The sequence below is a fragment of the Carassius carassius genome, chromosome 2, assembly GCF_963082965.1.
Source record: "Carassius carassius chromosome 2, fCarCar2.1, whole genome shotgun sequence".
Taxonomy (NCBI): domain Eukaryota; kingdom Metazoa; phylum Chordata; class Actinopteri; order Cypriniformes; family Cyprinidae; genus Carassius; species Carassius carassius.
The window spans coordinates 20,718,385-20,745,865 of NC_081756.1; the positions used below are offsets into that span (position 1 = coordinate 20,718,385).

General features: G+C 37.3%; 2 protein-coding genes and 1 pseudogene across 3 annotated transcripts in view; 2 read left to right on the forward strand and 1 right to left on the reverse strand.

Moving 5' to 3' along the window:
* The window catches only part of LOC132106046 (TIMELESS-interacting protein-like), a 135,206-nt gene extending 113,906 nt beyond the window's left edge, over positions 1-21,300 (forward strand). Inside the window, exons 1-8 of one of the 2 annotated variants that reach the window (XM_059511660.1) lie at positions 15,513-15,564; positions 16,432-16,568; positions 16,715-16,808; positions 19,086-19,161; positions 19,328-19,450; positions 20,058-20,112; positions 20,199-20,378; positions 20,522-21,300. In XM_059511660.1, the coding sequence (XP_059367643.1) occupies positions 16,445-16,568; positions 16,715-16,808; positions 19,086-19,161; positions 19,328-19,450; positions 20,058-20,112; positions 20,199-20,378; positions 20,522-20,736 (867 nt within the window). In that variant the 5' untranslated portion in view covers positions 15,513-15,564; positions 16,432-16,444 and the 3' untranslated portion in view covers positions 20,737-21,300. Of the gene's footprint in view, positions 1-15,512; positions 15,565-16,431; positions 16,569-16,714; positions 16,809-19,085; positions 19,162-19,327; positions 19,451-20,057; positions 20,113-20,198; positions 20,379-20,521 lie in introns of those variants that run through there. The other variant, XM_059511667.1, reaches the window with a different exon arrangement.
* LOC132106072 (gamma-crystallin N-B-like) lies at positions 4,611-6,624 on the reverse strand. Its single transcript, XM_059511696.1, has 6 exons — positions 6,606-6,624; positions 6,132-6,180; positions 5,733-5,854; positions 5,392-5,527; positions 5,133-5,272; positions 4,611-5,021 (listed from the first exon to the last, which is right to left on the reverse strand). The coding sequence occupies exons 4-6, from the start codon at positions 5,473-5,475 to the stop codon at positions 4,889-4,891; spliced, it is 357 nt and encodes a 118-aa protein (XP_059367679.1). The 5' UTR covers positions 5,476-5,527; positions 5,733-5,854; positions 6,132-6,180; positions 6,606-6,624; the 3' UTR covers positions 4,611-4,888.
* LOC132106079 (lactase-like protein) lies at positions 9,933-14,455 on the forward strand (annotated as a pseudogene).
* Positions 21,301-27,481: the final 6,181 nt, after the last annotated feature.

Genomic DNA, 27,481 nt, shown 5'->3' on the forward strand with positions numbered 1-27,481 from the left:
ATTTTATATTATAATTTATTTAAAGTGAATAAATTATAATGAAAAATTAATAAAATAGCTAAAGTAAATCGTAAGTGGAAGTGCATCTGTCAATTCTGTCATGAGCATACATCAGCAATTACACATGTTTAGGGGAATAGGGCATTATTAATATACCATGTAAGGTGGTATGTGCTAGAAATGGGTAAACCACTATCAGGGAGTCTGCCCATGGGGTGTCCCACATTGTCCCTCAGAAACGTACCCCTTGTCCCCCTTGGGCTTATTAGCAGGTGTCCACTAGCAGTAAGTGTAAACAATGAGTGATGTACACGCGCGAGAGATCGCTTCCCGGGCTTTCCGCGCTTCCGCAGACTAAAGCCAGAGCGCGCGCGCACGTCACATCGGGAAGCACTCGCGAACTCAGATCAGTTGGACGTGGTTGTGTACAAGAGGTAAAAACGATATAAATACTGTTCGTTTTTTTACACAATCCGCTCGTTTCGTGTCTTAGGTCATCAATGTGTACTTACGATGGGGAATTGTTTAATTTGGACTCCTCTGTGCATGCTCTTTGAGATGGTGACCATAGACATCCATTATGTGAGTCACAGACAAGAACGGTTGGACCTAAAAATATCAAAATGGGAAATACTGAGGAAACAGAGAAACCTACATCTTGGATGTCCTTGAGGTAAGCTAAAACATACCAAAATTTAATTTGAAAATGAACTATCCCTTTAACTGAGAAGATGTGCAAATAAACGCTGAAAATGAAGTGGATTTGAGCATCTTCTCAGTTAACAACGGCTCTGTGTAGTAACAGCTGCTTTATGTGAAATCACGCACCTGAGGGAATTAACCGCTGAATAGAGAACCGGCTTTACTGACGAGATTCTCGAGGTCGGACATCCGGGACTTTTACTCCCATAATGCACTGCGCGCACATAGCAACCGCAGCGAAGGGTAAAACAAACAAGCGCTCGCCATTAAGCAACACGAAGCGGAAGACAAATGAGCGCAGATATGTCGAGAAAACTGCCGAGAATCATGCCTAAAAAATTAGCAATGATTCGGCAAATCAAAGAATAACAAAATAATACCACTGCAGAGATGGCCACTCAATTTTCTGTTGCTATGTTATGACATTGCTATGCATAATGGTCGGCAGCTCTACACTGATAAGCAACAATGAAATGCACTAGTTGTGTGGGGAATAAGATACGTTTCTGCAGTTAGTCTATTTTTGCTTTTTTGAAAAAACCGTGTCCCTCACTGACACTGTACAAGCTGTGCCACTGACAGACTGAGCTCATTACAGCCATTGTGTAACACAGTGCTTTTGAATAAACTTTTTTTTTCTAAATGAACAGTTAATGAAATCGAGGCTTGATGGGTATTTAAACATGACTGCAAGTGTGGGACACATGGTATGTACACATGGTGTTCACACCAGGGGATTTGATGAGGTAATTGTATATGTCTGGATACTCGAGCCTGGGCCATGCCTTTGGGTTGTTCTCCCAGGACTCGATGTGTCGCTGGATGTCGATAGGGACAAGATTGTAACGTTAAACCTACAAGCGACAGCTTTCTGTGGTACCTGGTCAATGCAGGCGCAAGTAGACTTTCTATATATTGATAAGACATTCTGTAATAGAAGAAAGAAGATCTGTATTTGTATAGCTGCTAGCGCCTTTCACATACATGTAACGTTAGCTAACGTTAGTCACAAAGCGCTTTACATGAGTGTTTTATTACATTCACTTCACTTCTCACCACCGACATACATTCGCATACACAGATATCATTCATCATTAATACAAAGTAGTCCGTTAGTATCCATAACTGACATAATCCACAACAAAACTTCTGTGAATAGATACCTTTTTGATTTTCCTCGGGCTTTGCCTTGATTGCCTTCGGTTTGTTTTACCCTTCAAACACGGCGGCGGCTTGTTGCTATGCAGGTCACATGATTTGTGACGTAACGCCGACCAAGAGAATGCGCACAACGATCGGCCGATCGTGATCGGAGCAGCCCTAGAAATTACACATTCACTCAACTCATAATACAAATAATTGTAATAATGTTGAGACATAGACAATAACCGCTCTAATTGAACTCGTTCACACTGGTGTGACGCATGTGGAAATTCAGTACATATAACAACCTCAACAATCGTGTTAAAGCGTTAAATGGATTCAATATACGTTCAAATACATGTATGAAAGATATTGCATCGAAAAGATCCACTTAAAACATATCATCATTACAATTAATCTGTTAATGAGTTAGAGCGTGAAAAATCATACAAACCCACAGCAGCGACACTCAAATCTGCTGGAGTACGGCAAGAGAAGAGCGACAAAATACACTGTCTGCAGTACCATTAATAGCCACAGGAATTTAACCAAATGTTTATTTTATGAAATTCACACATCAAAACTCTTAAATTAAGTACTCTTTTTAACCTTGTTACACTAAGATGCCTACAATATTAGGCCTACATTATCTTCAATTTAGTAGTGCTTACCTAAAATTATTAATAAATATATCAGCTCGGGGGGGGGCGGGTTGAAATGCACTCATATTTTGAATGATATTTCCTCAGTTTGTTGTAAACTCAATGATTGAACTGAACCTATTTGGTGTCAATGTAATTTTCCTCATGGGCCTAAAGCAAGTTGGAGGAGTTCCCCAGAATGGATTGACAGAAACAATGTGACTGCCTCGCTTGCGAGAGTTTTCACTGTAACACTGCTGAAGATCGAGGGTCACACTTGGATAGAGGCTGTTTCACAAGGAAGTAACTAGGGACTTAAACTCTCGGTGATACTGTGTGAACGAAACCAAACCAGACTGAGATAATAACTGCCATTAAGGTGTGCAGCACTCTGAGGTGTGTGTTTGTTTGGCCCTCTGTCACGTAGTTCTGAAATTATGTAACATGAAGACTGTGAAGTTTGGCTTATGGATTACAGTAAAGGCAATCACTGAAAGAACAGGAAAAGAGGGCAAACAGCTTTTACAGTACAAACAATGTGTGGTATGTTTAAAAATGTAAACGTACATACCATATAAACACATTGAGAGAAAGAGGGATTCAAATTCTAATTGTTAAAACATGACTTGCGTGTTGCCGTGTGGATGTATATAGTTTTGTTTTTGGGGGATTGAACTCAAGCAAGAGGAATGCTGTGTATGGGTGGTCAGTAAGTTTACCATTTCATCTGTGACCAAATGGCTTACTGGAAAGAAACATAGGACCCTTCCCATTCAACTGGCCATGCCACCTTCAAGGTCAGACTATGACTGTTTGTTTGTGTGTGTGGCACAGAGGGAAAATTTTTTGTGATGGACTTCCTGCCCTGAGCTCCCAAAAAAAAAAATTACTGTGAATGCATTCTTATTTATTCTGTTTAAATCACATGCTTTAATTGTAAGAGCAAAACAGCTGTATTTGCCTATAATTTTCTATTGCTTACATACACTGCTGTTCAAAGGTTCGAAGTTGGTAGGATTTTTTAAACATTTAAAGTCTCTTATACACACCAAGACTGCATTCATTTGATCAGAATACAGTAAAACAGTAATATTGTGAAATATGATTACGGTTTAAAATGACTTTCTTCTATTTTAATATATTTGAATTGTAATTTATTCCATGATACATTTTTTCAGGATCCTTTAATAAATAGAAAGTTCAAAATAAAAGTTTTACTTGAAATAGCAATATTTTGTGAGACCAAACTTTTGAACGGAAGGTCATATTTGTATATCTCAGCATTATGTCAAATCAGCATATTCTCTGTGAAATATCAACTTGTTTTTGCCATTCACTTACATAATATATTCATTTTACAAATGTAACAATATTTATTGTATTATATTATTTCACGAGAGTCCTGTCTCACTGTAAATAATTAGATTTTTTTTTTTTTAACCCCAAATCCCAGGGCAACATTTTCATGTACCACGATAGTATAAGTGCAACAGAAACTGCAGTGGTAACAGTGATAAAATCAGCACTAATAGCTGTAATACTAGTTTAACAGAATAAATAAACTGCCAGTGGTTAACATAATGGTTGTCAAACATTTGTTTGTAATCACATAACCCTCTTTTCACTCTTGGCTCTCTCATTCCCTGTACTTCCTTCTCTGTGAGACATAATCCTAAACAAGTGTGCGTTCTTTCTACCCTTCTGCTGTGTCTACTCTGGTGAGTACCTCCAGGCTGCTGTGGTGACCGACCGTGAGAGAGATGTAGCACAATGTCATCGGCACACAGCAACTGCTACTCCCACGACCCACAGAAATACCTCACCGGCCTTTAGAGAGCACGACAGCGTGACTGTCAGTCCAACACAGAGCTAAAGCCAGTGTGAATTCCTCAGCGTTTGCTCAAATATACACAGATGAGCTCCACAGCTGCTCTTTAAAGGATTCGGATCATAGAAGAGAGGGCAAAGCTGTGAGATCACAGCTCCTATTAGCATCCCGTGTCTAATGATGCATCCCATCAGGAAAGGACGAAACAGTGCTGTAATATCCTGGGAACAATCCTGGAGCTGTGCTAAAAGACTATCTTAAGATGGTGGTGGCTCTGACATGCCAGGTAACATTATACCAGACGGGCTGACATTGCAGAAACGCCAATGCGCGTGATGTGATTCACCACTAGAGGACAACACAACACTCATTCCTGCATCTGAAACTCTCCTGAACCGTTGGAGAACTTTTCATCTTTAACATACCTGATGAATTATGTAGTTCCTGTTTGATAACTTAAGCACAAACAACACTATTTGTCTTTTTCATCAGTTTATTAATAAAATAGTGCTTCTGTTTCACTTATAGCTGGTGTATTGTTTGTCTAAAGAGCTGACAGATGTGGAGATTTTGTCTAGCTGAAGCAGACACGGCGAATTGAGGCAATGGTGCTGTTTTGGGCACCCCAGTCAGAGAAGCTGTTGAAGTCCTTCTTCTCCAGGATGTAATGGGCTCCTCTGTAGTTAGGCTCCTGGTACGCCACCCAGCTGTGGTCAGGAGAGAGAGGTGGGAAATCTGACTGATGTATTTTTGCTAAAATATGCACACAACACTGAATAAATAGCTCAGTACTTTAACATAAGTGAAACTGTACTCACGTTCCGCCCATTACTCTGATGGAGGACACTCTGTTAAGGCTGTAACGGCTCATCAGGTTGGGGATGTCATCATGAAGCTCTGTCTTCTTGCCTGAGAAACCTGCCCTCTCAAACAGCTGTGCTCGAGGAGGGTTATTGTCCTAGACCACGAAATACAGGTAAACAAACAATTTTTGCGTTCATGATTTTGGACCATTACATGTTTCTTTTCTCTTTTTTACAACCAGTGGAAATTACATTTGTAAAATGTGTGTCTCACTTGTTTCACAGCACGAACCGAGGAGATGAGGTCACCCTGAGCACACCACCTATCAGTGCAGTTGTACTCCCCCCTGTCAAACATGTCCCACAGGTACTGACGTCCTCGGAAGTTCTCATGTTCATATGCCACCCATCTACACAAGAACACATATCACAGTTGAAATGCAAAACATATCTAAATGGGCTTTATTTGGCAAAATGGAATTACATTTAACAAAAAAAAAAAGATTTAATTTAGCTATAAAAATGTTGACTGAATCAAAATGTGGAGTAATCAGTAATGTTGCCTTTATAAATGTTAATATAAGGTCTTGTGATACAAAACTAGCATGTACTCACGCTCCACTCTCCACCTGGACAGAGTTGCATCTGTCAGGAAAATTTTTTTCACTCAATTTCTGACAGTCAGAGGTCAGGTCCAGTCGCCGACCTGCAAAGTTCCTCTGCTCGAAAAGGGTCACCTGGAAAACACACAAACTAATGTTAAAACTGTTACTAAGCACAATATGATTAAAATAATTGTGCGGCAAAACGGAAACCCTGAAGTAAACCCGAACTAATTTTTCAGCAAATTTTCCTTTATTTTTTCTTTTTCTTTTTTTTACACCACTAAAATAGCATAAGAAGAAATAAACAGAGTAGCAAACGCAACATTCCCTACTGATATATTATTCATCAGCATCAAACTCAATGCTGAGTCACTATGCAGGGATAAACTATTAAAAAATAAACTCTTACCCTCCCACTGGACCCGTAGAAGGCACGTTGGAGCACAGACCCCAGCTTGCTAGGGAAAAAGTCAAATACTCTTAGCACATTTTCAAACATAAACATCAACAATCAAACTATTTCTATCAAATATGAAAGAAGTGAGCTTTTTGATATTCTTTATAAATGGTTTCTTTTCTTTCCAAATGTTTATGATATAACATTTACATTAAAGTTACATTTTATTTGTTCCATAGCATGGCAAATGTATGTTTGTGTAAATTTATGTGTGGAACAATTCAGTTTTCCATTTAAAGCATAGTAGTATGTTATTTCAGGGCTGTCTAAATGGTATGATTGGAAATATATATTTACTATCTTTCGCAAATCTGTAATGATTCATGGATGCTGGTCTGCCTTTTTCTGCAATGATTAATACAGTCCTCTTGGGAGGTGCAGATCTGATTGAAACTCGAAAATTTGGTGTTCAAACACACCGCAAACATACCTGTTTTTTTTTGGCTAGCCCGGGGACCTTAGTAAAGAGGTTTATGTCAGCTGGTGGTGGCCACTAAGACGGTCCTTAAATACAGCAGGTACATAGAAACAGGGAGTGCTAGAACGCTCATACTCTTTCTGCTGCTCTCTCTGTAGTCTGTCTGTGTATTGATATGCTAAACACACACAGCATGCTATGTTTTGTAAAAGCCTTAAGCTATATGTGCATACAGAAACTCAAATGCACACATGTAACGGCTAAAATACACATCAGTATAACATACAAGAGAACACATTTAAACATGATAAACCAACATACATTGAACAAATTCTCCTTCATACACACCTAAACACACGACACAGCAACATATAGTAAAAGAGTGCAGTGTCAACACTTTCTGAAACGATTCAACATTCTTTTCAATACATGTTTTAATTGTATTCATGTTTAAACCGGGGCACCAGCAAGTAACCACACATATGTATTGTAGAGATCAATCCAACCATGATTTTCTATAATATTGATCTATATTTATTATCCTCGTTCAGTTGGAATTGGATTATACTTTTATATATTACATTCTGCACTCTATAAAATAACATGCATTATAAATAAATGACTAACTTATCAACTAACAGCTAAACAACCAATTCTTATTTTATTTGTTTTTGCTGACTTCTTTATTAACATCCATCCTTTATTAAAAAACAGAATTGGTTCAGAAATGCTGGTTGAAATCCGAACATTTTCCCCTTTTTCATAGCATAAATTTGTATTTCCCCCTTGAGGCGCCAAAATGCAAGTGTATCACCCACACCAGCATCAACTTTTGCTTACAGAGTCAAATGTTCAGTTCTATAAAACGTGTCAGGAGCAGCACTTTTCCCCTCTCAACCCACTGAATTTGAATAGTGGGTATTTGAGCCTGTGTGTGGCTTCTGAATGGAGCTCGGATCTACTCGACACTTCGCTGCTGTTTTGTGCTCACAGGCACTGGCCAGCTTTGTGAGGGTGAATGAGGTTTTTTGAGCGTTTTAATCATCTCATCCTCTCTACTTCAGATACAAACTTATATCTCCTCTCTTCTGGATAAAAACTACTGAGATGTCTTTCGTATTATCAGCTCTTGACAAACTGACTTACTTTTTGTCACTGATAGCCTTTTGTGTCAGTTTGTCTTATAGCTGGCTGAAATGAGAGTTAATTCTTCTGATCTTATTCGGGTTTGGGCATTTATGGCTGATTGCACGTGGACTGTGACAGCTTTGTGATGCATCATTGATATGCCTCAGCTTTGAATGCTTTGAAAGCTGACCACTCTGAGGAAGGTTTTTTTTTTTTGGAAAACTGACCTGAAGTGTCTCTATATATGCATATTTAAGAATTGAGGAAACATTTGTGTGCACATTCTACTGGTGAAAAACAAACTCCTGTGAGAATAAGAGGATGCTAAAACACAGTGTGCTGAGGATATGCCACATTCTTCTGTTGGCAATGCACATTTTTGCCAGTGAAGACTTTGACTGGGCCAAGAACAAAGTGGGATCATTTCAGTATGGCACATTTCATTCAGGTAAAGCATTACTCATGACAGCAAATAACACTTTTACAAACAACAGCAAATAGAAGTGTGTTCTTTAACCTGTTAACTGTCACTCACATTTTTAAACATAGACTTGAAAGTGCATGATCCAAACCTATATTTTATTAATTCATGACTGAAAACATTTTGTAACATGACTTTGATATACCATTTTCATGGTAATGCAATGTTTGATTTTAAAATGGGTTTCAACGGATGAATTTTGAGATTTTAAGTTTTCAAGTGATATATAATTTCTGATGATTTCTAAAGTGTGATAGAGAAAGAGGCAACAAAGAAGACTTTTTTTGACAAAGGTCAGAACTCCTAATCTATTACTTTTCCTACATAATTTTTAACAAAAAATATTGGTAAAATATCTATTTAGGATTCCAACGATATATAGTTTGTCATGATTAGATTGGGATTTAATTGTAATATAGTGAAGTAAACATACGTCCCCTATACGGGACAGGGTGACAGTTAACAGGTTAAGAGCAAATATTAAAATATAAAGAATAATATATTGATTCAGTAATGTATAAACTGATATATAATGTAAAATATGTAAAGTATAAAACAAGTACTCAGTCTTACTCAGTCACTCAAAAATGAAAATACTGTCATCTCACCCTCAAGCTGCCACAAACCTGTATGAATTTATTTTCTTCTGCTGAACACAAAATAAAATATTTCAAAGAATGTCAGTAGCATTTGATATTATTTTAGATAAATTATTCATTTTCAGGATTCCATATAATAAATGCATTTACAAACACATATACAGAAGAGAAAGGAAAGAGTATCTGGGATGTGTTTTCTCACAAAAAAGGGAGAATTCACCTGAATGACACTGGTGACTCTTCCTGTGAAGGCTATTATAAAATAAAGGTGCTATGATTTCTTGATCAGAAATACACAATGTATGTAGATGCTTTGGTTCTAAGACAATTTTTTTAATGTATAATTTAGGATGATATTGCATTGATGAAAGACCTGAAGCTGAACCACTATCTCTTTCCATCTCCTGGCCAAGTATTCTGCCCAGCGGCTTTAAAAGTAATTCAGATTAATTCTGCCAAATATATATAAATAATATATATAAAGTAATTACCAAAAGTTTTTCTGATTGTTTTTTTTTTTAGATGACTACATCAATGAGAAAGGGATAGAGCACTATGATAACCTAATTAATATGCTTCTGGAGAACAGAATGACACCAATTGTGACGCTCTACCACTGGGACTTACCTCAGGTAAAACAAAATCTCCACACAGGCAGACAATGACTGTGTCTGAAATCACATACAGTACTTACTGTCCAGTAGATTCTACATTTGGTTTAAAACTGACTTCATGACCATTGAAAATTATGTTCTATATAGAATGGATATGAGAAGTATGAATGAAATTTGGACATATTACATCCACCCATGTTGTCCCAGTCACTGCTTCACTCCTCTCCCGTGGCATCATAGGATATTAAAGTGTCCATTGGATGCACAAATTAGAATCTAGTCAGAAGTAGTAGGTCATTCGGGAACTTGTCACCTACTTTTTATGAATTCTAGTAGTATGAATTCAGATATACTGATCTTGTGTTTTACCTATTTACCAGATGCAGCAAATTCTCTTTCAAAAGTATTATAAGTATGTCGGAGTACATACTTATAATGTATACATGTATGTTTAAAAAGAGTATACATCAAATTGATCTAACTTTCAAAATCATATCTGTGCCTTTGCAAGTTCTGGAGGAGAAATATAGAGGTTGGCAAAATGCCAGTATGGTCAACTTCCTCAATGATTTTGCCAACCTGTGCTTTGATAGATTTGGCAATCGAGTCAAATACTGGATCACCTTCAACAATCCTTGGGTGAGGATTGTAAAAGTAGCATCCACTATTACAATTCCGGCTTCATTTACAATTCTAAAAATTCATTTTCATGCAGTTCTTTTGCTAGAAATTCCACAATATTTAATGCAATCTCACAGTTACTTTGACGTACATGAGAATAATCAGTTTATTATCTGGTTCAAAGTGCACTCTTACACCCTTCCATATTTCCAGTCTGTTGCAGTGGAGGGCTATGAGACTGGAGAACATGCTCCTGGTCTGAAGATGAGGGGTACTGGTGCCTATAATGCTGCCCACAACATCATTAAGGTGATTAAATCCACAGCAGTCCACTGTAGTCTAATGACTATGATAATTGAGCTACAGAAATAATTATTACGCTAAATTAGCAATGCAATGCTCTTATTATGGGCAGTGGAGAACCAAAAATGCAAATAAGTACGCATTTAGGGCTAAAAAAAAAAAACTATTCCAAAAATATAATTGACTATTAAAATTACTGTTTCTGATAAAAATTCACAGGCAGTGAAATTAATCTCTTTTTTATCCTCTGCTGCATTGACAGGCTCATGCTAAGGTCTGGCACACATACGATGCCCAGTGGCGTAACAAACAGAAAGGTAGACAAATTTCAGATATTGAAATCCACTTTTACCCTGTCAAGGCACAAAGGTCCAAACTGGTACAAGTGTTTCTACCATTTTAGGAATGGTGGGCATCTCCCTGTCAGCTGACTGGGGAGAACCAGTGGACATCAGCAATCAGCGCGATATAGAAGCTGCTGAAAGATATGTCCAGTCCTACTTGGGCTGGTTTGCCACACCACTCTTCTATGGAGTAGAAGACTATCCTAACTATCCTTAAATAATGAAAGACTACATAGGCAAGCAAACCATAAATAAATTAAAAAAAAAAAAAAAAATATATATATATATATATATATATATATATATATATATATATATATATATATATATATATATATATACACAGGTATATATATATATATATATATATATATATACACAGGTATATAGGCTTATTTAGCTGATGATAATTTACAATTATTACATAAGTATTTCTGTTTCATTTCTGCAGGTAGGAAGAGTGCACAGCAGGGCCTGAGTAGCTCTCGTCTGCCTACTTTCAGCCCTCATGAGAAAAGTTTTGTCAAAGGCACTTGTGACTTCCTGGGCATCAGTCACTTCACTACGCGCTACATCACACAAAAGAACTTTCCTCCCAACCATGGAAACAGCTACTTCACTGACCGTGACCTGGCTGAGCTGGTAGACCCACAGTGGCCTGATCCTGGATCAGAGTGGCTCTACTCTGTGCCATGGGGCTTCTACCGTCTGCTTAGCTTCGTAAAGGTATATTTCTGTAAAAAACTGCAACAAATACTTCCAGAATGTGGGCAGTAGTCTGACTAGGAATGGCACATTGTCCTTTTGTGACTCAAATCTTTTTATTCTTAGACACAGTATGGAGACCCCATTATATACGTGACAGGAAATGGTGTATCAGAGAAGATGATGTGCACAGAACTGTGTGATGACTGGAGACTGCAGTACTTGAGGGATAACATCGATGAAATGCTCAAAGGTCAGAATCAATATAGAAATCTATGCCTTCTATCTTTAAATGCTCTTACCAGTGGTTCTCAACAAGGAAACCAGAACACACACAAACTCGCCGGATACTTTAATAGGTACACCTGTTTAATTGCTTGCTAACACAAATTGTTACCAAATCAGCCAATCACATGGCAGCAACTGATGAGGTGATGATGATGTGGTGAAGACATCTTGAAGTTCAAACCGAGCATCAGAATGGGGAAGAAGGGGGATTTAAGTGACTTAACGTGGAATGGTTGTTTGTTGGTGCTAGAGATGATAGAAACCAAGGTATGCAGAATACCATCTCTGAACGCACAACAGGTCGAACCTCGAAACAGATGGCCTACAGCAGCAGAAGACCACACTGGGTGCTGCTCCTGTCAGCTAAGAACAGGAAACAGAGGCTACAATTTACACAGGCTCACCAAAACTGGACAATAGAAGATTGGAAAAACGTTGGTCTGATGAGTCTCGATTTCTGTTGTGACATTCAGATGGTAGCATGTGATAGATGTGGCATAAATTTTGTTGTTGGGGGGTACTTTCTAGACTAGACTAGAGCAATTATTAAATAGCTTTCTTGTTCCCCCTTTTTTGTTACATTTACATGGCTAAAATGTTGCTAATGTTTCTATAGGCTAATGAAATAACACTGGCATTAAAAAAAAAAATTCATTAGGCTATTTTTGGTGCCCCCTCAGCACTTGGTGCCCTACGCACAGTGCGTGATGCACGTGGTGGGAGCAGCGGCGCTGCCTGAGTATTGTTGCTGACCATGCCCATCCCTTTAGTGTACCCATCTTCCGATGGCTACTTCCAGCAGGACATTGCACCATGTCACAAAGCTCAAATCATCTCAGACTGGTTTCTTGAACATGACAATGAATTGATTTTACTCAAATGGCCTCCACAGTCACCATATCTCAATCCAATCGAGCACCTTTGGGATGTGGTGGAACGGGAGATTTGCATCATGGATGTGCAGCCGACAAATCTGCAGTAACTGTATGATGCTATCATGTCAATATGGCCCAAAATCTCTGTTTCCAACACCTTATTGAATCTATGCCACGAAGAATTAAGGCAGTTCTGAAGGCAAAAAGGGGTTCCCAACCCAGTACTGGCAGGGTGTACCTAATAAAGTGGCCAGTATATATATATATATATATATAGACAGTATATAAAATGTCATTAAGATGCCATAAATACAAAAAAGGAACCATGATGAAATTATCGAATTGAACTCATAGTTATTTTTTTCCCCTCAAAGACATTTTTATTAAAAAAACCTGAATCTTATAGAATCATGTTTAATTCATTTCAACACTCCCAGTTTCTGTTAATAAAAACATTTGAAAACAGTCATCATTGTCATATAAATGCATATAAATGTCATTGAATTATCAGAGGAAATCTCTTATACATTATGATGGTTATGAATGGACTATGAATATTGAGTTGGCAAATGGGAGGGCTTTTAGTCAAAAACATTGAGAAGCAATGTCTTAGAAAAGACAGAATAAATTGAGCAATTCGACCTGATTCATAAAAAAATTCAGAACATGCAAATCAAAATTTACGGAAACTTGATTACAGACTGACTGATATTTATAAAAATTAAAAAGGCTTCCTTCCAAGCACAAAAGTTCTAGCTCCAAATCATAATTCTCTTCATACGTTGATAAATAAAGTACACAACCACTTAAAGAACCATTTTATTTGTTTGTTTTTTTCATTCAGCGGATAAAGATGGAGTGAATGTGAAAGGCTATACAGCTTGGTCATTACTTGACAAGTTTGAATGGGATGAGGACTATGAAAGATTTGGCCTGTACTATGTGGACTTTAACAGCAAAAATAAACCACGCTACCCAAAAGCATCAGTTCAGTACTACAAGCGCATCATCATCTCCAATGGTTTTCCCAATCAGAGAGAGGTATGACTTGATTGAGTTTAGCATTAAAATTGTATGCTAAATTAACTTTTTATTTCATCTTTTGCGTCAACGAGTACAAGTCTAATTATTTTTGTGCAATCTGTGATAAATATATATGATGTCTTTATAATATGTCTCAGTTTACATCTTATGAATTTAAGTTGGATAATGTTTACCACAGATTGAAAGCTGGAAAAGAAAGGCACTGGAAACATGCACCTCAAGCAACCAGCTCCTTGCGGCAGGTTAGTGTAACTGTTGCTGACTTCTCTCCCATGATGAGCAGCACAGCCAGAAGTGATCTAGCTGGGGCAAAGAAAAGAAAATTCTGTCACAAATGACATTTTCTATTTATAACCAAGCACAACATATACAGAAGGAAATTATATGGTAACTTTCTAACAGGAATTACCTTTTGTTTGCCCTTTCAGCTAGAAGAAAATCCAAGGAAAATAAGGAACATGCAGATATGCCAAAGGTTTGGCCTGTGCATGATGAAGTTTAGGTACAGAGCTCAGGATGTCATGTTTCATGTATTGTGTTCAGTGCTAGTGCTATTTTCAAATACCTTTATGTTTTCACTGAATGCATCTTTTATTAGTTGTCACTGACTCACCTTTATTTTTTTCTCCAGATCCACTGATCAGCCACATGAAGATGGTCACAGAGATTGTCGTCCCCACCGTGTGCACGCTCTGCATTCTCCTCACTGCAGTCTTTCTCATGTTCCTGCTTAGAGCACGAATATAAAAACAGACTGCTTCACATTTACACAACTATATATTTTTTTCACATCGCATGTGTCCGAAAATTTCTTTTTTATTGATTATTATTAATAATGATGACATGCTGAGACTTGTTTACATGTAACTTCAAATAAAACGGTCCACAAACGTACATCTGTGCTCATGAATTGTTATCTCTCAACAAATTACTCAGAGGTTCAGTTGAGGTTTGGATGTTTGATTATGAGGTGAGAAAAACAAAGTTTCTTTTTGAAAACCCTATTAACAATGGTATATGTGGCAAACAAACAAGACAATCAAATAAATATTATAATAAATGTGTTTGTGAAACCTTTTGGGACTTACAATACATACATACATACATTACAGAATAAGATACAGATGTATGAGAACTGGGCTTCGTAATAAAGTTTGAAATACTGCATTATATCTGTTTTGGTATTTCAATACGTCTACCTCGGTAAACGCTAGCAAAACGGTCCGTTATATTTTGTCGCGCTCCGCGCCGGTAGACGTCGCTGTTCTCATCCGCCCCACAGAGCGACGCGACGCGACAGAACCACTGACGCTCGCCGTAGCAGGGATTTGATTGGCTGAGCAGAAAGCCGCGGTAGAAACTTTAGCTCTGTGCTGTCGATGATCTCTCGTGCTATCTCTATATATTACAGCAAAATGTGGGAACAGGAAGGATAACCAGAAGAAACAATAAAGAGGAGAACATTTTGACAAGGCTAAGGGTAGGACATACTAGGCTTAATAAAACCTTGTACTTAATAAATAAGCACCCTTCAGGAGTGTGTGATCACTGCCAAATAGAGGAGTCAGTTGAGCATGTAATTCTTCATTGTCAAAAATTCTATAGAGAGCGGGAAGTATTAAGGGAGGAAAGTAGAAAGTTTGACCAGGAAGAATTAAGTTTAAAAAATGTTTTTGATATTGAAGTAGGGAAGTTATTCTGTTACTTGAGAGAAACTGGGTTGATAAATAGAATTTAGGGACAGGAAATATTTTTAGTATTATTACTAGTAGTAGCTGTATTTATTATTATTTATTTATCTTTTTACTCAAGGGAAGGAAAACTCTGACCCACACTCCAACATAGTAGGTGGCGGTAATGCACCATAATGCTGGTTGCCACCCGCCATTAAACGAAACAAAGAAGAAGAAGATCTCTCGTGCTGCGGCTGGTGTCGAAGTTTCGTCCTTTGACAAAACATATTCAGTAAGTTCGATGGACCGCATTGATATTCAGCTTTTCACTAAAATTACAGTGTCATCGGTTGGGTTTAACGTCCAGACATGGGTGAAACCGAGGGGCGATGTGCGGGATGGACACAGGACTGGCGCCAAACTGCTGTGACAGACTCTTTTACGATTAACATCCGTTTAGTTCGACAACTAAACTATGATTGTATGGGTGCTAATACAAGAGTGACTTCCCATTTTTAAATTATGTGAGTTTTGTACCGTTTATGTACTTTTCCGACAATTATGAGGCAATGACATTGTTTGGACGAATACAGCGTCTTCTGAAACATAACGTAACGTTACTGCAAAAATGAGTTTCTTTTTAGCATTGAAGTTATTGTTCAACAGTTTAAAAGACTAAAACGCTTATCTGCGACAGTACAAAGACATGAATACAATAAATGCTGAGGCAATTTATGATTGACTTCTGTTTGTAAACAAGTCGCTTTACAGAAGAAATATATTGTGATAGCAGGTTGTTTTTTAAAACTGTAATTTAACGTTACTAATGCTAAATAATTTACAAAGTACCGGATTTATTTGAAATAGTCTAAATACATTTTTATAATTAAAAAAATATTTTAATAAGATTTTAATATGAAATGTTCTGTTTAATATTTGACCGCGGATCCCGGGAAAACCTAGACTTTAGACGACGATGATAACTGCTGTTTGTGTATTTGGTCACTGATCATATGGATACTGTTAAACTGTAGGTCTTCCTGTTCAGAAACACTCAAAAGTAAAACAGCCAGGGAACTTAATTTGTGTCAACAGCACTAAAAGTAGAATGAAATTGTATTTATGTTGTAGGATTGATCAAATGCTCCTGTCTCTACAGGATCCCATGCACAATGCTTGATCCGTTTGACATCCCAGATTATGAGCACACAGAGGATGAGAGGTTCCCTCCTCTCCCTCCTCCATCATCGCCTGGTCGGAGAGACATCGAGGAGGATCCTTTTGGCATTGGAGAAGGTCTGTTTTTCAAAAATCTTGAGCTGTTCCAATTCCTCGTCCTGCTGTCTCATGCTGCTTAATCAGTGCTGTTAATATTGTACATAGAAGAATCTTCTGTGGAGTTATATCTCATAGGGATGAAACCCTTATTGTTTCATGTTTAGGTGAGGAGGAAGGAGAAGTGTCAAAACTCGCAGAAGTGCCAGTGGCAAAAAGACGAACAGTGCAGAGGCCTCGGCCTAAACTGGATGCAAACAGGTACAGAACCAGATGGTAGTTAATTGATAATTAATAAAATAATAATTAGTTTGTTTTAGCGGACAGACTATGATTGAGTTAACGTCCTATTTTACCTGTGTACATACAGTTTACTCCCAGAAAGCAATATATACAACTTAAGCTTTTAATGTGATTTAAACTTTAAAAGTGCATTAAAATAGAAACAACACAAAGTTCTTTAACATGGAAAGCAATAGAAATGTAGTAACCAAGTCATTTCCACAGATAATTGTTTCATATTATGCGCTTTGCAGGACTGTGGGACACAGGACAGAAAGGCTATTCATTCCTACAACTTGTTAATTCTTTCCTACAGTTTATTCATTTGTGGCCACTGTTCATATTTCATTAATTTTGTTCCTTAACCCATGATTTAACTAAAATGAGGGAACAAATTAATAAATTGCATGAGTTCTTAATTCTTGGCCTGCATGAAATCTTTAATTTGCCTTCCCGCATGTTTACCACAGTTAGAGATGTGAAAACAGTGATGAAAAAGTGAATGACAATAAAATAAACCTGCAAAATTAGAGGGTCAGACGGTGAGGATTTAGGAAAAGAAACTATGCCTAAATAGTATTAAATTTGTGGAAATTCGTGACCAACCGGCAAATCAGAACAAAGCCACGTAAATATAGGTTATGGGCTCGAACGGCATCCAAAAGCATGGTGAAAGTGAAAAAAGTGACAGTGACATGACATTCAGCCAAGTATGGTGACCCACACTCAGAATCGTGCTCTGCATTTAACCCATCCAAAGTTCACACACACACACACACACAGCTGTGAACACACACCCGGAGCAGTGGGCAGCTATTTATGCTGCGGCGCCCAGGGAGCAGTTGGGGGTTCAGTGCCTTACTCAAGGGCACCTAAGTCGTGGTATTGCCGGCCCGAGACTCAAACCCACAATCTTAGGGTTAGGAGTCAAACTCTCACCATTAGGCCACGACTTCCCGACTTCATTAGGTCATGATGTGACATTTTCCATCTAACCAATTATTTCTCTAGTAAACAAAGCTTTCATACCACACTTGTCAGAATCAGAGCTTATAATTTGTAAATAATTGCTGGATTCAAAACAGCAATTAAAAGGCGCTGTGACAGACACTGACAATATGTTTTCCCGGAGCATTCATTGATGTCACTAAACAGTGACACCACATAAGACCATTGTTCACAAGTTTCTGCATGGACCTAAATAGCCTAATGCACAGGTTTTTAAGCCCTGGGACAAAATGGGATGCTTTAAGGAAAATTTATAGCCTATCTAAGTAATGGGTCTAAAATAAAAATAACAATTAGTTTTCATTAAAAAAAATATGCAAAATATATCTAACTTATATAATTAAGCTAATAGATTTAAAACAAAAGTGTGGTGCGGCAACAAGTTCAGGAACAAAAGGATGACAATGCTCATTCTGTTTCTTTATTTTACTGGTCCACTCTGCTGTCAAGGACGTTTTTGCTCATGTGAAGAGGATGATCTTTTCCATCTATATGCAAATGAGTGTAAAGTACATAGTTTAACGTTCAAATACATTGATAATATGGAAACGTTTGGATTGGTGCCGAACGAGACATGTGCAATAACCTCCAAATACATCCAAATGTGCTTGCTCCGTCCTCGTACGCACGCAGGCAGGATCACAATCTAATGCACTGTAAATGCCGGATTTTTAAAAAACATAGCCCTACCGGAACACAAAAATGCTAAATCTCACATTTTCCGGAATAGGGTCCATCAGGATCAAATGCTACTAGCATTTAATTTTTTTTATTGGCTTTTGCACATCCTTGTCTTGCTGGTGACTGCGTGCTGCTGCAATAGACACATTTTACTGAATTAAGGTTAATGATTAATCTATTAAATGATCATTAAACAACGATCGAGCATGGAAATGTTCGAAAATTTACATCCCTACTGCATTCATATAGTACATGCAAGAAAAGCGATAAATACTGTATAGCAAAGATCAGCAACCTGATTTTTTTAATTGAAAAATTTAACTATATTATCACCCAGCTCTTTATATAGCTCTAATATGCTATATGGCATGTTTAAACTGCTGTATTACTTGCTTCGTCACAATTTAAACTTTATTACAGAGTAAGTCAGATATTATAAACATTAGCTTCATGATTATAACTGCTTTGAAACAGTGTTTATTGTGAGAAGTGCTATAAATAAATTTGACTTGTCTTGAGTTTCTCCAGTGTGTAAAGTTCACCTCTTTCATCTCTTCTCTCCTTTAGGTTGATTTCTGAGAAGGGTCTTCCAGCTTTGCGTACTTTATTTGATGATGTTAAGTTCAAAGGCAAAGGGCACGAGGTAATGGCTCATTTTTCACTTTTTCTGTGAAATATTGAAATACTCCTGAATTAATTGCTATTTGATTATAGATTCTGTTGTTCCAGCATTTATGTATATAAATGAATCGATGTGATCTATAAATATAGTTGTCAGTGCTCACCCTCTTCATTCATTTCTGATTCAGGCAGAGAATCTGAAGCTCCTCTTGCAGAAAATGGAGAACTGGGCCCATCGCCTGTATCCTAAAATGCAATTTGAGGAGTTCATTGATAAAGTGGAGAGTCTGGGAAATAAAAAAGAAGTTCAGGTAAGATGTCTGACATAAAAAATAAAATTATTTTTTCTTGAGGAAAATTCAAGATAAAATAGGTTGTTTTAAGTTCACTTAAATTAAAAGTTGTTATATTTTTCAGAGCGTGCTCTATGTTAAAATTGATGGCTTTCAACTATACTGTAATGTTGAATGGCTAAAATTGAGGTGAACATGCATTTAATAGACATCAGTAGCAGTATTGGTCTCAAAAGTACTGGCCTTGGTTAATAATAGGCTACTTATTAAAGAAATGCCATTAAACATATTTAAACTAGTACACCACCTTTACATTGATTACATTTAGGACTAATCAGATAGCCCTGTCTAAGGCTGTTATGCCATGTATCAGTTTTTTTTCTTGATGCCCGCCATGATTGCCATGTTTCTAATGTTAAATTTGTGCTTTAAGAACAGTACATAGGAATTAAAGCACACATAAACGCCTTCTGTTTAATCGATGCAAGAATTCATCCTGTGTCAACACAATATTTAATCCAGAATGTGTGGACCTCATTATAAAACTCTCGATTTGTGATATTGTACATCCTTCGTGGAAGTTGTCTGCATCCTTTGTTAACACTGTACTTTGTTTCTCCATTAGACCTGTCTGAAACGAATTCGATTGGACATGCCAATAACACATGAGGACTACGTTGGTAATGATATGTTTCAACTTTTGACTGTCTTACAGTACTATTGAAAGCAGCAGGTACAAATTAACCGACTTTCTACTTCCCTTCAGAGGAGGGTGAGGGTCGAGTACTGGAAGAGTCTGATCCAGCTGGAGAGGAAGGTTTCCCTGAAGATCCGTTTGTCCATTCTACTCCTGCTCCAGCCTCTCTCACTGAGGAACAGCAGCAGCGCATAGAGCTCAACAAACGGCTGGCTCTGGAGAGGAGACTTGCCAAGCAGAAACAGTTAGGTGTGTGGAGTCATTTAATGCTATAATGTCATCACCATCATCTGAGGGTTTTTTTTTTTTTTTTTTTGCATTGTCATGCATATAGATTCAGCTGCTTCAATCTAATTTTTTTATCACTATTTGATACACTATTCTCCCCCCAGAATCCTCTCAGAATTCCATCCAGGATGCAGATGAACCATCCACCAGTGTTTCAGGACAGTACCTCAGTCAAGAGAATCAGGCCACTCTGGAACAGAGCACCTCAGCACAAACGCCACTCAAACAGAAGTCAGCTGCTCCTCAGAATTCCCCTTTATATGATAATGAGTCCGCTAGTCCGCTTCCGAATGGCATAGTTGATGATGATAGCAATTGAACCAATCCTCCCCTTTTGTACCTAGAGGACTAAGAATAAATAAAGAGGTTTTTTTGGGAAGGGCAACTTGAATCATTTGGGCTTTTTCCACATTTAACCTTATGGAATCTTCCCAGTCATATGCCAAACATCTTTTGCAGCTCATTGGCATGTTTTGTAATGCCAACCTAGGGTTTGATCACCACTAATGATCTCATACACACATTAATCTAGTTCAGCGTGCTTGCATTTTGTCATATCTTTTATCCTCTGTGAGGATTTTGAAATGTATTTGCTCATATTCAAAACATTTCCTATCATTTTACTCTCAGGTTCACAGTAAGATCAGTGTGAACCTGAGAATAAAATCACCACTTTCTTATTATTGGCTAGATAATATTATAATGCCCTAATGTAAGCACACTATACTACAGGACAAAGAGAGCTTTTAAGGTTGACCCATTCCCTTTTTTTTTTTTTTGAAAGTTTCAGTTTGTCGTCACCTTCTAATGTTTCTGTCAGTTACGTTTATCCCTGTTCTCTTATTTCAGTGTCAATTCTTCTGAATAAAAATGTAGAAAACCATTACGTGACATAATTTGTGTAGATGTATATTTTGAAGGACACAACTTTTACAATCTGACCAGATTTTATCTGGTCCTAATTGAACTTTGGCCTAATCCTGGTTTAGGTTAAGGATCACACACTGCCATACTTGTAGGTCGTTCGGAACACAAAATAAATAGGCACCTTGTTGTTAGGAGGCACATGGCAAATTAAAATGTTACAGTTTTTGTTTTTTAGCTCAAGACTAATTCTGTGAAACTCGTTAATTTAAAATTGGGGCAAAAGTTGTGTAGTGTATTCCTGCCTTAAGTGAAGATGAGTAAGTGTCTTGCACAATGATTGTGGATCATAAAAACATTACATATAAAAATACATTTAATTTAAAAAATATATTAATCAAAGCAGTAACAGTGCAGACATCTGTGAAATCTATAAGCTTTCTTCAAATATTTGTTACAACTTTTAACTTTTTTTATCTTTTTTTTTTCATTTATTTTCATTTGACTCATTGCTATTTAAACATTGACACAAGAAGATGATGTCTAGAGTGTATTTGCAGTCCAAAGCCATTGGCTTCACAGGAAATCAAGTTGAAGAATCGGACCAGTTTACGGTTTTCTCAGCAAAAGAGCCCATTTAACCATAAAAACAAGCCAAAACATGTTATTTGTGATCATATTAATAGCATCAGGAGGACCTTTTCCCCTAGTGAAATCATGTACTGGACAAAGTAAAGGAGCCAGGGTTCATAAATCCTAAGTAGAACTCATTTTTGTTCACATCTGGACACATTAATGTGATATTACAAAACCATCCCTAAAGCTTTCTAGTCACTTGTAAAAAAGCTTCGAAGATGCAGTGCAAGTCTGTTCCTCTGTATTTCTGATTTGACAGATCTCCTGTTACAGGACATAAAGGTTTGGTGTTCTGCTCTGTCTGAACTGTCTCTCCTCCCTGATCAGTTTGGACTTTCCCTCTCTTCCTCTGCCTGGAAGGAAGAAGGAAATTCATGATGTCAGAGGATGTAACAGACACATATCTATGACAGTCCACATAAAGGTGCCACAAACAATCTGATTTTTGCTGAGAGTGTACTTACTGTAACATGGTCAAAGCGGTAAAATGTATGAGATCCAGTGCTGGTACAGCTGCTGGTCCTGTCAGGATATCTGCAATATCCCACTCGCACCTTCCATCTCCATCGACACTGACCACCTGACCCTCTCGATTCTTAAGGTACACAGCTCCCTTCAAACCATACCTGTGTGCATAGATATGTGTTACAGCAGCTCAAAATCAATCATGTCCACATTATATGCAGAAGCTATTTTTGCTGTACACCTTCATTCAAAAGTTTGGGGTCAGTAAGAATTTTTTTTTGTTTGAAAGAAAATCATTTTTTAATGACCTTTTTATTCAGCATTAGCTTAATCTTTTAACTTACAAAACATTGTTTCTGTTTCAAATGTTTCAAGAACCAAATCAGCATATTGGAATGATTTCTAAAGGATCATGTGACACTGAAGACTGGAGTAAAGACTGCTGAAAATTCAATTTTCCACAGAAGTAAATTACATTTTAAAATGTATTAAAATAGAAAGCATTATTTTAAATTTATACTTCACAATATTACTGTTTTAATGTATTTTTTTATTAAAAAAGCAGCCTTGGTGAACATAAGAGTGTGCATAGTAGTGTACACTTCTTTTTTGCGTTTAACATTTTCTTTGGTCCAAACACTAAGTAATATTCCATAAGCAGGTCATCAAAGTGCATTAGTCATTGGCTGGGAGGCCATCTTTCTCATTATCATGTTCACCAGGGTTTCCTGAGGATCCTCAGCCAGAGCTCGTTTTGACCTGGTTTAAGCAACGCAGACACACATAATTATACATCCATGTATGCAATCTATCTCTGATCAATTTTTTTTTTTAAGTTAAACATTTGTATGGATCATGTATAATCTGAATCCAAAAAGATATTGATAATTCAACATGACAGATTTCACAGGAAATAAAATAAAAGAATAGACCTTAGTTGAGATGACACAAAATTCTGAAAAAGCATCACAATTTGTAATCACGACCACTGGCTGGAGTCCAGCTAGATGATTATAGTACCAAACTGCTGCATTGGACACATTTCTGGAACAGAATCAACAGCATTTTCACAAATTAAAATGATTTTCCCGTAAGTTATGTTTTTTTTTCCTGGAGTTCAGGTCTCGCTTTTAATACTATGAAGTGACTATGATCACTGAAGCAACTCTCACACTTCTCAATAAGGTTGAATTTGCTTTACTTGCTTTAAAAATATATGTACTGTATAAAAGTGCAAAAAACATGTGTATGAGTACCCCAAAGTATGTGTGGGGTACACCAGAGATGAGTATGACAGGGAAGACGTGCAGAGTGGTAAAGAAATAAATCAATAATAATATATGATCAACAATTTCAAACAAAACATTATAGAGAAAATAATATATTAAAAAACAAAAAAATAAGCAGTTTTTTGGACAAGGGACATAGTTGTTTCCCACGGTGTCAGCACCACAAGCATGCTCCGGGTCGGGGAGGTTGGAGGCTTGCAGTGCACCCCACCAGGACCATCTCTAGAGGGGAGAGGGGTGTTTTATGATGGCCAAAGAAGCCAGTATGTGAGGGTTTAAAGATTATGATTTAGTGGTCTTTTGGCATCTCCCGGTGGCCCTGTGTGGTATCACATCTTCATTTGCAATAATTTGTATTAAAAACAAATATATTTTTAAACAAATATTTTTTCCTTGCATGGCTTTTGTTGTTGCACTATATACATATATTGTAAGTTATAAAAATGTAAAAGTATTTTTATACTATTGCAAATAAGTAAAAAATGATGGGTGGAGGGGTGTAGGGAGGCACCATTGTGTAAATTGTGTATGTAGTGTCAAAGGGAGGCCCAAAGACTGTGAAAACCCCTGCTCTATAGTCTATTAATCTCAAAGTTAACAATTAATAAAATAAAGTTTAATACTGAATAGTCAGGACCTTGTACGCCATTAGTCCTGAGACTGGCCCTGGTCTCTGGGGCAGTAGCAGTATTGCTGAAACTCATTGGCAATCAGCACACAATCATGGCGAGGGTCCTTCAGTAGAGCACGCAGTCTGTTAATAGTGCCTGTGCAAGACTAAACAAAACGCAACTATGAAAGCAACTTGTAGAACTTACCCTTCCAATTTTCCTGAAGGAGTTTTCCTATTTTATTCACACACAATACTAGGAATGATACTAAGCTTAATTAATAATAAGTAAATCTGATGTCAAAAATGATATTTGAGGGGTTGACCCGCGTCCACGGGTGTGCTGAACTGTCTGGTAGGCTATCTGGGTCTGCACAATCCCCTGCAGCTCCATGAACTCCAGTCGCCCAGGTAATCCTGAACCACTCTCACATCGGGAACCACATAGTGGGTCACATCACCAGACAGCACCTTCACATCTATTGGAGCACAAATGATCAATGTTTCAATACAAACCATTATTATTTCATTGGCTAAATTGGGAACACAATAAGAGAATACCTCAAACATTAGCCTATGTTTGCAAACTAACAAGATTTACAGACTAATGTTTTAATGACAATAAATACTTTTGTTTGGTACTTCATCCTGCAATTAATGTTTCCATGTTTGAGGTACTCTCGAAGGTAAATTACTAATCACCTGATTAGTAGGGTGAAAAAAGTGTTAAGTAGGAAAACCTGTAAACTTGAGTTTGTTCCATTACTAAACAATAAACATCTACATGGAGTTTTATTAACAAAGTTCGGGAGGAGCACGATCAGATAATCATCCAATTTGGCACAGGTGCATCTCGTTTAGCTAATCATCTTAACTAGCACACAAGCATGTATATATATATATCCAGTCTACCCCTCACTTCTAATCCATTTATCCCAAATTAGGGATGGGGGAGTTATTTGGTTTCGGGCTATGCTCCGGGCCGGACCCCTCCCCCAGGACAGCACACCAAAATATGCCTACTATTTGCTTTCAGATTAGATGTAAGGGTGAACTCATGAAATTAAGTTCAACCTAAATTAGTATGAGATGATCCATTCAGAGGGTGTTAAACCACATTCAGTCACTAATAATTATGAAAGATGATTATCAAGATTTCTGTGTCGATCTAAGTTAACAATTCGTGAAGCTATAGCTCAATGAAGAATTTAAGATTACCTACTGTTAGCTATCTAGTTCTGTTGGTAGCCTACAGTATGCTGATCCATTCTCTATATTGATAATAAACCACATATTTCATGGTGTTTTTGATATTTGGCTACCGTTACAAAAGAAAAATGTAAAAAACTATACTGCTTTATCAGAGATCCTCATATAGCTGCTTGTGGCATGACTGTTGGGTTCATGAGTTCCCTGTTTTGTGTTTGTGCGTTGTCACCGGATCACAAAAGATTTTAAAAAGGTATGTTTCAGTGTAGAATGACATCATGTTTTGAGTATAATTGTTAATTTGCTAAATAACTTATAGTTTGTGTCATGGTTAGTGACTGTCCCAATTATTGACCTGAGGTAGGCTATGCTCCAAGTAAATGAGCTTACAACTATTAAGCAGTTTTATAATATTCTTATTTTACCTTGAGAGTGCCTAAAATGTGTTGATGATTTTTCCAAAATGTATCTGTTGTGCCATAATGTAGTTTGTTATTAATGATTATTCTGTGCCATTCCTAATCGTTTGCTCAATCATTCCAAATAGTTTTTAAACAAAGCCAAAACGGAATGTATTGTACACACATGAACTGGAATATAAACTAAATATAAATCAATACATTTTTTGCCCAAAATGATACATTTAATGGTTGAAAGGCACTATAAAGACAAAAAGGAGCAAGATTGTCAGAATTTAACCACGTGATTTTTGTCTTTAATCATGTACTGCATTGTGGTGCACTTTGAGATTCAGATGAAAATCATTTTGACTCAAATGTGTTTTATTCAAGTTGTGACATCCGCAACCTTGCAGTACTTTAACAATGTTTTACTTATATTATATTCTACAAACTTATAACCATTCAAATGTTTAACATTTTTAATAAGAAATGCCTAAATCAAACCATACAGTAATTTGCATAATTTCATTTCAAAGATAAAAGTAAATTGCTGTTGCTGATTAAAGACAGCAACTGAATCTGTGTTAAAATTTGATTAACAAATGTGGTGGAGTCATTACATGTTTAAATATACAATTAATGATCATGGTAAAAAAAAAAAAAAAAAGCAGGTGAAAGCTACACAAGTATAGGTGTTTAGGGATGGGCCTGATCAACACATAGGATTTCTGTGGTAAGTAATATCTCTTATAGATCTAATCTCCAAGCACTTGACTGGCTCAATGACTCTCTCTCCTCTTCACCTGTAGCTGGTGTGTGGTGAGCACACTGGCGCCGTTGTCCTGTGGATGCTGCACACTGGTGGTGGTTGAGGAGAGACCCCCACATGATTGTAAAGCACTTTGGGTGTACAACAATACAGAATAAAAAAGTGCTATATAAAATGCATCATTCATTCATTTATTCATTCGTTCCTCTAAAACCTGTTATAAATTCCTATATGAACAGAAAATGGCAAATAGAGATTTATACACCACGAACAAACTCAATGAAAGCAGTCTAAATGTTTTTTGAGAAGAAACATACTTCCAAATCAGTGGGACCATATTGTTTATAGAATTCAAAGGTACAGCACACACATCCAAAAACTTTAAAACTGGGTGCTGGGCAGACAAGTAGTTGCAAAGGTAAACAATGAGTCCGCACACCAGAAAATGCTCCTTAGCAATTTTAACGGTTGCTCACCACGTGTAACGTTTCGGGCACAGCCCTTCATCTGATGAAGGGCTTGTGTACTGTATGATGTATGGTTGCTCACCACGTGTAACGTTTCGGGCACAGCCCTTCATCTGATGAAGGACTTGTGTACTGTATGATGTATGGTTGCTCACCACGTGTAACGTTTCGGGCACAGCCCTTCATCTGATGAAGGACTTGTGTACTGTATGATGTATGGTTGCTCACCACGTGTAACGTTTCGGGCACAGCCCTTCATCTGATGAAGGACTTGTGTACTGTATGATGTATGGTTGCTCACCACGTGTAACGTTTCGGGCACAGCCCTTCATCTGATGAAGGACTTGTGTACTG

Coding starts and splice junctions, on each gene's coding strand:
- LOC132106072 (XM_059511696.1), bottom strand. CDS start 5,475: ATGTTTGACAGGGGGGAGTACAACTGCACTGATAGGTGGTGTGCTCAG. Junction 5,273..5,391: donor CGGTTCGTGCTGTGAAACAA/GTGAGACACACA, acceptor TTCGTGGTCTAG/GACAATAACCCTCCTCGAGC. Junction 5,022..5,132: donor ATCAGAGTAATGGGCGGAAC/GTGAGTACAGTT, acceptor TCCTGACCACAG/CTGGGTGGCGTACCAGGAGC.